This window comes from Carassius auratus, chromosome 5 (assembly GCF_003368295.1).
Source record: "Carassius auratus strain Wakin chromosome 5, ASM336829v1, whole genome shotgun sequence".
Taxonomy (NCBI): Eukaryota; Metazoa; Chordata; class Actinopteri; order Cypriniformes; family Cyprinidae; genus Carassius; species Carassius auratus.
Window position 1 is genome coordinate 15,328,320 of NC_039247.1, and position 12,598 is coordinate 15,340,917.

The 12,598-nt window shown below is 36.7% G+C and overlaps 1 protein-coding gene across 4 annotated transcripts in view; it reads right to left on the bottom strand.

Moving 5' to 3' along the window:
* Nucleotides 1-12,598, bottom strand: part of LOC113077862 (WD repeat and FYVE domain-containing protein 3-like) — a 75,058-nt gene that overhangs the window by 22,765 nt on the left and 39,695 nt on the right. For all 4 annotated transcript variants that reach the window (XM_026250145.1, XM_026250151.1, XM_026250138.1 and 1 more), the window contains 8 exons: nucleotides 12,139-12,251; nucleotides 11,060-11,294; nucleotides 4,230-4,330; nucleotides 2,139-2,357; nucleotides 1,559-1,740; nucleotides 1,161-1,392; nucleotides 826-986; nucleotides 7-118 (listed from right to left, as the gene is read on the bottom strand). In XM_026250145.1, the coding sequence (XP_026105930.1) occupies nucleotides 7-118; nucleotides 826-986; nucleotides 1,161-1,392; nucleotides 1,559-1,740; nucleotides 2,139-2,357; nucleotides 4,230-4,330; nucleotides 11,060-11,294; nucleotides 12,139-12,251 (1,355 nt within the window). The remainder of the gene's footprint in view (nucleotides 1-6; nucleotides 119-825; nucleotides 987-1,160; nucleotides 1,393-1,558; nucleotides 1,741-2,138; nucleotides 2,358-4,229; nucleotides 4,331-11,059; nucleotides 11,295-12,138; nucleotides 12,252-12,598) is intronic.

Here is a 12,598-nt window from a genome sequence, read left to right on the forward strand (position 1 = left end):
ATTCACCCAGGTAACCGATGATCGCGGCTCCAATGGTCCTGGCCGACCCGTTGAGATGGCCCACTGCATTATGCACAAGCTTGACTGGTGTGGCACTTTCATGAGAGGAAACCCCCAGCTGAAAGAGAATGAAAACATCACTCTGTGCAACTTTACAAAAATAATAATCAAAATAATTGTTCATGGGTAGGACCACAAGAAACCTTCAAAAGTTCTACCCATTCCGCACCTCTTGTATGTTTATTGATATGTAATATCAATATAATATAATTTTGACTAAATAATTATTACTTCTTTCAGAGAATCACAAAACATTAAGCAACACCGCTGTTTTCAACATTAATAATATGAAATGTTTTTTTGATTATCAAATCAGCATATCAGAATTATTTCTAAAGGATCATGTGTCACTGAAGACTGCAGTAATGATTCTAAAAATAAAACAGCTTTAACATCATAGGCATAAAAAAACCCTTAAATATTTCAAAATAGAAAGCAGTTATTTTAAATTCATATTTGACATCTTTTTTTGGTTTTACTGTATTTTGATCAAATAAATGCAGTATTGCTGAGCATAAACTTCTTTCAAAAACATTTTTACTGACCCCAAACTTTTGAACAGTAGTGTTTAAATGTCTTTTAAATGTCAAAAATAAAATGTAATGCAAAATAGGCATTTTTTTTTTAATTGTCCATTTAATTTGTTAAAAGTCTTTAACACAAATTAATTCATCAATATTTAATAAATATTTAAAATCTTAGCACTGAAATACATTATAATAGCAGAAGAGAGTGAAGAAGCAGGAAAAGGGTTAGGATGCTTACCTGTTTGGCAATGGCTTTGCTGTCCAGTTTGTTGTAGACCTTTCGTATCTTGGCCACAGTGAGAGCAGATACAGAGTGAGCAAAGAGACTGAAGGAGACCCTCTCTTCAGGGACCAATGCAACAGGACATGGCGGCACAGCTTCAGTCTTTGAGTCTTTGCCTGGTGATAGAAGAGAAAACAGTTTCAAGAGCTGCAACTACAGGAGCAAATGCCTGGATTTTTCTATATGACACACACAAGAAAAATAGCCATTCATTTTCAAAAAACATCTGTTTTCAAAATCAGACTTCTTTTAGGTGTTATTCACCCGAGTGTGACACATCAGGAACTCACATGGCAGGTAAACAGCTTGGAAACTGCCTACATAATTGGGTCCCAGCTCATAGATGGCAGCCACACTGGCAGCAGGCAGCACCTCCTCCAGAAAGTGAGTGGGACCCAGTCGCCAGACCAGAGCGGAGAGCTGGCGCTGGGCCGGTGGCGTACCGATGTAGCTGTACACCGTGCTCAACACAGGTGGGTTTGTGGATGCAGAGCCGCCGGGAGCATTGTGAACATAGTGCAGCTACAAAGACAACCACAATGAGAAACAAAAAAGTGTGACTTTACTGGTTTGCAGGATAATAAGGACCTATATTTCTAATATATATTGTTTAACGGTAGCCTTGGGAACTGGTGTTTTAGCTGCTAATGAAGTAAGCGGAAGACCACATCACATCAGATCACCACACCTTGACTGTGCTGACCATCTGACCATCGATGTAAAGAGTTGCCATGCTGTTCTTCAGCATTCCCTTGCTCATAACTAACACCAGGTGGTGCCACTGTCCCTCAGTGATGAGGTCAGCGCAGCGGAAGCGAGCACAGCAGGGAAGGAGCTCATAGAAGGAGGACTCCTCACTGAAGTCATCCACTGCCAGGGGAAAGGGGAAATGATGTCACGTCACTAACCACAGACAAAGGAACTTTTCCTCTGTATTTCAGAAGGAACAGGCTTTTTAAACCCTACATTAAAATAGCTCAGTTGTCTATCCTCAGTTTGCCCATGAAACATAAGCATGGTGACATCACAGGCTAAATACATTTTTAAGTAGTTTAAAATAATTGTAATTATAACTTCATTTGTGTGTTCACAAACAACAGAATTTTGAAGGTCTGCAATAGACTTGTTTTTAATTCGAGCTCACTTAATCTGTATACAGAGGATCAAAATGGTTGAAACGGTCATCTGATTCACAAACATGCACACCATATTTTGCTGACATAAACAGCAAACAAAAATGTAGAACAGGAAGTTGCAGAAACACTTGCCATAGGTCTGAAGCAGCTCTTCTTTAGTGGACACAACGAGAGAGCGGTCTTTAGCAGAGAGCACGATGGCCAGGCACACGTAGTGCTGCTCGGACGAGGTGGCCCTTCGCACCACCGTGAGCAGACGCACAGGGTGGCTTTGGGGTGGTGTGCTGAAGCGCTCAACGCAAAACCACGTTGAGTAGCTCAGGCCAGACGGGGGTGGAAAGAAACGCTCACCTGGAGATGAACAAGAGGATATTTCAAATTAGGTTTAGAATTTAGAATGACGTGGTTTGGCGCAGCTCATCAGCGAACAACGGCTCGGTGTAGTTAATGCTGCTCCATGTGAAGTCACGCACGTGTAGAGATTTAACGCTGATTACAGAACCGGCTTTACTGACTAGATGCGCATTAAATATCGATTTATCGTGCAGCTCTACAATAGTTAACTACTTTAGTTAACATGAACTAAACATGAAAAATACTTCTACAGCATTTATTAATCTTAGTTCATGTTAATTTCAACGTTTTCTAATGCATTACTAAAATCCAAAGTTGTGCTTGTTAACATTAGTTAATGCACTGTGAATTAACATGAACTAACAATGAATGACTATATTTTGATATATTAACTAACATTAACTAATGGAACCTTATTGGAAACCGTTACCGTGTTTCTTATTAGGACGTTAGTGAAATTACTTCTGTTTTGCACCTCTTTTTTTCTTTTTCTTTTTTTTTCAAGTTACACTACCTTTCAATTGTTTGCCATTAGTAAAGTTTTGTTATGTTTTTAAAGGAAGCATATTTCTATTTTAATATATTTTCGAATATAATTTATTGATGCAATGGCACAGGTGAATTTTCAGCAGCCATTACTGAAGTCTTCGATTAATCGGTTTTGCTGAATTTTGATATTTTTTATGTAATTATGCATTTATTTTCAGGTTCAAATTTATTATTACTATTATTATTATTATTATTATTATTATTATTATTATTATTATTATACTTGTTTAATGTGATTGCGAGAACATCACTAAATAAATCTCCTTGGGCTTTGCATAATGATCTATTACATCAAGTGTGCATTCTTGAAAATTTAGCCTAAGCTTCTTAGATGCAACAAATCCACTTTGGCTTGTACCCTAAACCCAGGAAACCCCTGGAAGAGAGACAGGAACAAAAATACTACTAATACTAGACTGCAGGGGATCTGAATGAACCTCTCTGAGCAAGAAATGATGTCGTCATCCACAAAAATAGGTCAGAGAATATGATGCAGGAGTCTATCTATAAATACTCAAACCATCCATTTGAGAGAGAGAGAGAGAAGAGACAAGGGAGAGGAAATGGGGATGATGAAGGAGAGAAAGAGAGAGAGAGTAAAATGAAGAAAAACAGGAAGGGAGAAAGATGGAGAGACAGCGAGCCCTGAATCACCTCATTAATACTACATAGGCACTTGTACGCCCACTCAGGGCTGCTGTGAAGCCGGTGGAGCTCCAACAGAAGCAAAGGCACACAAACAATTTTTTGTCAAGCTTTGTCAAGTTTGGGTTTGCTTCCTCTTTTCTCTAGACTCCACAGTCACAGCGCTGTGCTCCTGTTCCCTCATACCTCTCGCCTGTCACGAGCCAAGATGCTTCCGAAATTCTGTCATGCCTTTACCATCCCATGTTTGGAAACTCAAACTCACTCAAAAACTCAATAGCAATAGTCTGTTAAAACAATAAAAACTGTATTTTAGTTTTATTACACAGCTTTTTGTAACACTTGATTCTGATTGGTCGATCGCATAAAAACTGCTTTGAATTGTATCTTTCACCACTGCCCATAGCAACATACAAGCACTTTTTTTTGTCTCTTTTTAGCCCTTTTTTATATCCTCTGAGATCTCCGTCACCAAGACAAGGTTTATTGTGTGATAATGACTTGCTTGCTGTACATTATGGATGAATAACTGCAGCATATTCATCAATTTAATGTATTTTGTTCATATACTTCAATGTACTTTATCTTAAAAAAGATTTACACAGAGCAGAAAGCTGCTGGTTGTTGTTATGCAAATGCTGGGGGCTGGGGAAGAGTGTGTTTGTGATCACTTACCGTTTCCCATGCCGCTGACCACTGCCCCGTCACTGACTCCAGATGTGTTGGCATTACTGAATGGTGCATTGTGAGGGGCCAAACTCGGCAAAAACAAACATCTGGAGAGAGAAAACGAATATAAGAAATGAATTTCAATTTATCAGGAATCCCAGTGGGCCAGACATTTCACACATTTTATTCTTGTCTCTCAGTAATAGACAAGTGGCTTAAAGAGGAGATGTGGATGTTTGTTTGTGGGTGTCATGCTTGTGCAACAATGACAGAGTGAGCTCGTCACAAAAGAACTGAATTACATCGTGTATAAAACATTACAAATGTCCACTGATGGAACTTATTCAAACACCAGATATTACTAAACGTCAGAGAAGCAAATAATGAGAATGGGTGAAACCAAACGCAAGATTTCTGTCAATCCATACTTCATTAAACATTCTGCCATTCATCAAATAAACAGAAAACCATCCCAGTGTCACTCAAAACATCTAAACGCGTCTCCATGGAGGCTAATTAACCCTGACAAAGAAAGCCTCATGTGTCATTTTAATATTAAAAAAGCCGTGGCAATTAAAAAAAAAATCCACATCACACTAACAATACAAGCATCCACCCAAAAACAGTGAAAGATCAACACCTCCCACCAGCCAAGGAAGTCTGTGAAAAAGGGTTCAATTTGGGGACAAATCTGTTCACAAAAGTGAGCAACATCTGACAAAACCTCCCTTTCTTTGGGAACATGAAGTACTATAAAAAAAAGAAATTAAACAAAATAATCATAATATATAATATTATTTTATATATACACATACAGTATTGTTCAAAATAATAGCAGTACAATGTGACTAACCAGAATAATCAAGGTTTTTAGTATATTTTTTATTGCTACGTGGCAAACAAGTTACCAGTAGGTTCAGTAGATTCTCAGAAAACAAATGAGACCCAGCATTCATGATATGCACGCTCTTAAGGCTGTGCAATTGGGCAATTAGTTGAAAGGGGTGTGTTCAAAAAAATAGCAGTGTCTACCTTTGACTGTACAAACTCAAAACTATTTTGTACAAACATTTTTTCTTTTTTTCTGGGATTTAGCAATCCTGTGAATCACTAAACTAATATTTAGTTGTATGACCACAGTTTTTTAAAACTGCTTGACATCTGTGTGGCATGGAGTCAACCAACTTGTGGCACCTCTCAGCTGTTATTCCACTCCATGATTCTTTAACAACATTCCACAATTCATTCACATTTCTTGGTTTTGCTTCAGAAACAGCATTTTTGATATCACCCCACAAGTTCTCAATTGGATTAAGGTCTGGAGATTGGGCTGGCCAATCCATAACATTAATTTTGTTGGTTTGGAACCAAGACTTTGCCCGTTTACTAGTGTGTTTTGGGTCATTGTCTTGTTGAAACAACCATTTCAAGGGCATGTCCTCTTCAGCATAGGGCAACATGACCTCTTCAAGTATTTTAACATATGCAAACTGATCCATGATCCCTGGTATGCGATAAATAGGCCCAACACCATAGTAGGAGAAACATGCCCATATCATGATGCTTGCACCTCCATGCTTCACTGTCTTCACTGTGTACTGTGGCTTGAATTCAGAGTTTGGGGGTCGTCTCACAAACTGCCTGTGGCCCTTGGACCCAAAAAGAACAATTTTACTCTCATCAGTCCACAAAATGTTCCTCCATTTCTCTTTAGGCCAGTTGATGTGTTCTTTGGCAAATTGTAACCTCTTCTGCACATGCCTTTTTTTTAACAGAGGGACTTTGCGGGGGATTCTTGAAAATAGATTAGCTTCACACAGACGTCTTCTAACTGTCACAGTACTTACAGGTAACTCCAGACTGTCTTTGATCATCCTGGAGGTGATCATTGGCTGAGCCTCTGCCATTCTGGTTATTCTTCTATCCATTTTGATGGTTGTCTTCCGTTTTCTTCCACGTCTCTCTGGTTTTGCTCTCCATTTTAAGGCATTGGAGATCATTTTAGCTGAACAGCCTATCATTTTTTGCACCTCTTTATAGGTTTTCCCCTCTCTAATCAACTTTTTAATCAAAGTACGCTGTTCTTCTGAACAATGTCTTGAACGACCCATTTTCCTCAGCTTTCAAATGCATGTTCAACAAGTGTTGGCTTCATCCTTAAATAGGGGCCACCTGATTCACACCTGTTTCTTCACAAAATTGATGACCTCAGTGATTGAATGCCACACTGCTATTTTTTTGAACACACCCCTTTCAACTAATTCAACTAATTGCCCAATTGCACAGCCTTAAGAGCGTGCATATCATGAATGCTGGGTCTCATTTGTTTTCTGAGAATCTACTGAACCTTCTGGTAACTTGTTTGCCACGTAGCAATAAAAAAATATACGAAAAACCTTGATTATTCTGGTTAGTCACATTGTACTGCTATTATTTTGAACAATACTGTATATAAATACTCATATATATATATATATATACACACACACACACAATTCTTTTTTACATTTCTTTTTAGAATTGGCATATATATAATTATATATGATGTAAATTAATAATTATAAAAAAAAATCTTAAGATAAAACTAATAGAAGTCTATGTATATGTATATGTATATGTATATGTGTGTGGGGGTTAATGTCCACCTCCTCCCTGTGTGCTCCCTTATAACCCAAAAAGCTTTAAGCCCAGCTGTGGCAGCACCATTAAGCTGGTCTGCACGCCCAATAAAGAACGTGTTTACATGAATTTTTCATGAAGGCAGATGGGAAGTGTGCTCTGTGTGTGTGCGTTTGTCAGCTTTCGCAAGATGAAATGTGGGCCAGCACAAGTGATTTTCACATCTTCAATTATTCTAAGCTGCATGTTCTATTCAGATGTAGGAGGAAGTGTTTAAAGACAGAGGAGGATTCTGGCTGAGACACATAAGAGATACATCATTTGGATCGTCTGTGTAGTTGATGCAGGTTTACTGGGAATTTGTGGCATTTAAGTCTGTAGAACTGCTGTAGAACTGCTCAAGCAATAAAAGGCCACTGGGAGGCTAACAAAATTCAATTTGAGCACAACTGAGATTACTTGAAGCATTGTTATGAGTGCAAAAACTGAACCGTTGACCCATTTCATACACATAAATCTCCCATTTAAGCAGCTAATAATTTGGAAACAAGACAAATGATGATCGCTGGGCTTTCATAATTAATGAAAATATTAAAGATCTGTTATTTTCAGTTTAGCATGTACCCTGGTGGGATTATGTTAAACAGAAACAGATGGAGACTCTTTGAACTGCGATATATTCAGAGACGTAAGCGCATTTCAAATCTGTTTTTCTGTGAGCTTTAAACTGGGTCAGGCTTTTTTAAAGCACAACACCAAATACATTTTTGATTGACGCATATATACATATCTATATCTATATATCTATAACTATATATTTATATCTATATATATATATATATATATATATATATATATATATATATTAGTGCTGTCAATCGATTAAAAAAAATTAACTAATTAATCGCACAATTTTTTAAAATTAATCGCGATTAATCGCAATTAAAAGACTGAAACTTTTTGGATATGTAAATGTAAAATGTAAATAATTAATGTAAACTCAAGACAAAGAAACTATTTAAATTCAAAATATGATTGTTTATTGGAATTTTTGTTTAACTTTTAACACAGATTTTCTCATGTAAACAACATACCTGCAATAAACCATCAATATCCTCCAAATTAACTGTTGGCTTGAAAGCCATATTTATTACAGAAATAAAAACACAGGCATGTAAGTACCATTTGAATTTCAAAACAATCAATGCCAATAAAAAACTAAAATGATTTCCATGTTGAATTCTAAGTGGACTGCAAAAAAATTCCAAAGTATAGTCATTGCCAGTGCTTTAAGTGGGCCGGTAAGCACCTGTACTCAGTACCGCCACTTCCAAATATAGCTCTTGAACGTACCACCACCTCTCCGTGCGCCCAGAACGTGCTTGTAGCGTACCGGTACGCTCATTTGGACATCTGTTTTAATAGAGGTTTTAATCTTTTACATGCACTGCCGATTTTCAGAGCGCCCTTCACAATGCAAGCTTCCCAATTCATCCCACCCAGAGCAGAAACTGCATTACCCATTCAACCTTAAGTTATACAAGTGAATAGTGCATGTGTCGCTTTTCCCACTGTTAAGTGTCAACAACTCAACGTGGCCGGAGGTGTGTGAAACTCGTTGTGAGTTATACTAAAGCAAAATCTTGAGTATTTATTGTCTGATAAACATTAAAAACTGTCTGCGGAGGTTGAGTCGTCCTGCAGCCCCCGCTGGCTGTTCATTGGCTGCAGGATCTTTTTTCTAAGTTCTAAAAAAATACCGTAGACGGCAAGGCACAAATTTAGATATTCATTTATCTAATTAATCTATAGCCTATGCACAAAGACAATATGATCTTTTTGTCCCCTTTTTGTTTTAAAGCTTGATGAAGAGAGAGAGCGCAAGTTGCTGCAGCTGCGATAGTGATGCACGCGTACAAGAGTGATTGACAGTTCGCGGCACTGTGTACAAAAAATACTCCGCTACACAATTATTTCTTTATTTTCGTTTAAGCTTATTAACGTTAGCGTTACAGAAAGGTCTGATTTACGCACTGTTACAGTCATTGTTTTTTTTTTTGTTTTTTTTTGCTGTTTCTTGTGGCAGACTAAATGAAGAGTAGGCTAATGTTTCTTGTGGCTGACTGAAGAGTAATCCGGCAGAGTTTTATACTGAAACTTTCCGTCTAAAAGTCCTTCCTTGGTCTTATCCATATTTCTTTGCACGTTGAACACACATAGGCCACAACTGGAAATAAAAAAAACTGCAACCGCGTTAACCCTTTCGAGTCGATTAACGCATATATGCGTTTTGAGTCATTTTCACCTGATAACCCCGAAAAGAACTTAAATTACCCTCTCAGTTTTAATCGTACAGATAAGAGCAATACATCAATCGAATCTGTAAAGGGTCTAGTTTTTTTTGGATGCAGACATAATAACAAAAAACCTTTGTGCACTTATAAAATAAAGATAACAAACAAGGTGCGCTGTCTACAGTCTTTGTCTCCGCTGATCGTCATGTACAAACATTTCATTAAAATGAACTGTAACTCCGTGAATACTCAATGAAGAGACATGAGAGAGATATCTATAGAAAGCCTGGAATGTCTACTTTTAAACTAAACAAGTGCTGCCGAAAACAAATATTCTGAGATAAAGTAATCCATATGAAAACAACGCGATGTCTATTTTTCATATCTCCGCTCATTATATCTAATATGACCACGCCCCCGCGCTGAACGCGCTATTCAGATTCAAACTGAAGCGCGCGGCTTGAATACGCCCACACAGAAGAAAAAGCAGCGAGACTGTTCTTCAAGTTTTTATTTTATTTTACTGTTTGCTTCGCGATGAGAGGAATAAGACATAATTCACCCCAAAAAGATGTGATGTGGTTGAGGATTTGAGAAATGGATTTCCTCAGAAAAAAGAATGAAGCACTTTATTCAGCAGAGATCATAAACAGAGTAAGTCTCTCTTTATTTATTTGTACTAGTTTTCACATAAAGTGTAAACATTTTACTAGTTAGACTTTTTCCAAATACTTTTTCCAAACTATAATTCCTGACTAAATGTATAATCAAGTGAAACATTATGAAGTTTCAATAACAATATACAATACTATACCATTCAAAAGCTTGATGTAAATAATATAAATGTGACAAATAGAGATAACTCTAACAAATGTAAAAACAATGCAGTTCTTTCGATTTATTCCCCCTAAAAAAAACTGAAAAATATTATCAGCTCTTTTCAACATTAATAATAATAATAATAATAATAATAATCATGATGATAATAAATGGGGTTTATTTGGTAGAAAATAAGATTGTTAAAAGGATTTCTGAAGGATTGTGTGACTAGAGAAAGGATGCCAAAAAATTTGAAAGTCAGCTTTGATTGTTCCTAATAAACTGTTTAACTGCTCCCCCAAGTGGATATTAAATTATGTTGTGGGATAATTAAATATATTCTTAATAAACTACAAACATAAAATTATATACTTTTATTTTGTTCTCTTTCTTGTAAGTCCTCACTCACAGTAGCACAGTTGAATGAGAGGCTCATTATGCAGCTCATTATGCAGGCCTTTGTCTTCTCAGGTAAATCACAATGATATTCATGATAGTTGACGCCTACTCGCATATGACTTTTACCAACAAAAAGTGTGAAAATTTAAATCAATATATTGTTTTCTGTGAGTGAGTAAACAAGATGATTTTCACATCATTCAGAAAGAAAAATTCTAGGCTACAAGCTCCAGTTCTCAACTTTTCCGGCAACCAATTTTATGTATGTGTTTTATTTCCTTATTCAAGTGATTTAACATTTTTAGTTTTTCACTAACCATGCATAACATTTTTTTTCTCAAAAATACAATCATGTACATGCATGCATTTCACATATTATTATAGCCCAGTTTGTGCTGATTACAGTGATATTAGACTTTACCCATTTAGATATTTATAAGAAACTGAAAAAAGCACAAATGTCAGGGCATGACAAAACTTCTCAAGGCCCCAAAAATACCCTTAGACTCCAGAGGGTTAATTGCGTTATTTTTTTTTAACGCGTTAAATATTTCAAATTAATCGAATGCGTTAACGCGCTCATTTTGACAGCACTAATATATATATATATATATATATATATATATATATATATATATATATATATATATATGTATATCTATATCTATATATATATATAAATAAAAGGCTAGCGCTGAGTCTTACCCGAATCCCTCTAATGACGTGTCAAACTCCACGAAGGCGGGCGTGACGGAGGATCCATGGAGACGGATGTCATGGGGCGTCGTCATGGACACCAGGCACTTGACTCGGGTGAGGGGTACAGTGCTGCCCTCAGCCGATCGCACCAGACTTCGACTGATCCGGTACTGGCTGTTGTCCTCATTAATTGTGAACACGCTATCCGGCCCAAAACCCTCCATGGACAAAGTCATGCTGTCTGGATGTGGAAAAAGACCAAAGTACAGTCAAGCTTGTCCCATACACTCTACTGCTCTCTTAGTATTACACTATTACAACAAGAAACACTTGACAGTTATTACTGTTAGCATAAGATCATTTTTACTTCACTTTTATGCAATATTAGGTACTTTCCAGGAATATCTGATAGACTTTTATCTAACAACAATACCATTTATGTATAAATGTAATTCATTGTGACCATGTAATCTTTATTTAATATTACTATGAAATTGTTCTATTTTATTATAGTTTTTGTATAATAAAATTTGCAAAAAAAATATAGGCTTGTGGGTGTTGCTAATCTGACACTATTCAAGCAGAGGGAAATTTCCCGTCCAGTAAAATCCTTTCATTCTGTTTACATCAGAGGTCTCTTAAACAACCTCATTCTGTGGATATAACCAACAAAAATATCTGTTTGTACGGGACCCTGGAATGACCGCACAATTCCACTGAGGCTTTCTATTAAGCAAGCAAGAAACCTTTAAATTAGCAAGTTCAAAAAGGACTCGCTGGACATGGTGGAACTTGACTGGTAATTAGGGAAGCTGGGAACACATCTCCAGCAAAACCCTGTTTAACTGAACGTCTCTCTGCTGGTAGAGCCGCGGAGAGCGAAAGGAGAATGTTTTGTTTGATTCTGATGGTGATTGATGGCATTTCACCAAAGACCATAGTCAGTGAAGCCTGAAGTAATGTCCCTCCTTTCACTGGCCCACAGAGACAACACCACATAACACTGACACAGACTGTTTAGGGGATGGCACAAAAGCACAGTGACAGCTCTAGCAGTCTTTATGCATTCTTCTTTTTCTCCTTACTGCGCATTTCAGCTTCATAGCTGAGGGAGCTCGGCTTGTGGACGCGATACTGCTTCAGGAGCTTTTTGTCCCAGGCACCGCAATTCAGAGGATTCCCAAGTCGCAAGAATTCCCTGGAAAATACATAAAAGCATGTTACAGAGACAGCAATAACCCACACAATGAGCAATCGTTTGCTCCTCAAGCATAATCACAACACATTAATAAATCTAGAAGACTGTAAAAGACAAAAATAAACGTCAAATAAATGTAATTAATAAAATAAATAATATAATAATTGTAATGATTGAAATAACAATAATTATATTATGATTAAATGTTTTATTTAAATAAAAATATACATTATTATTATTATTATTATGATAAATAATAATATAATAAGAATAAGAATAAGAAAAATATATTAATTACTGAAATAAATTTGATGATGATTATATCTATATGTGGAAGGATTTTTCCG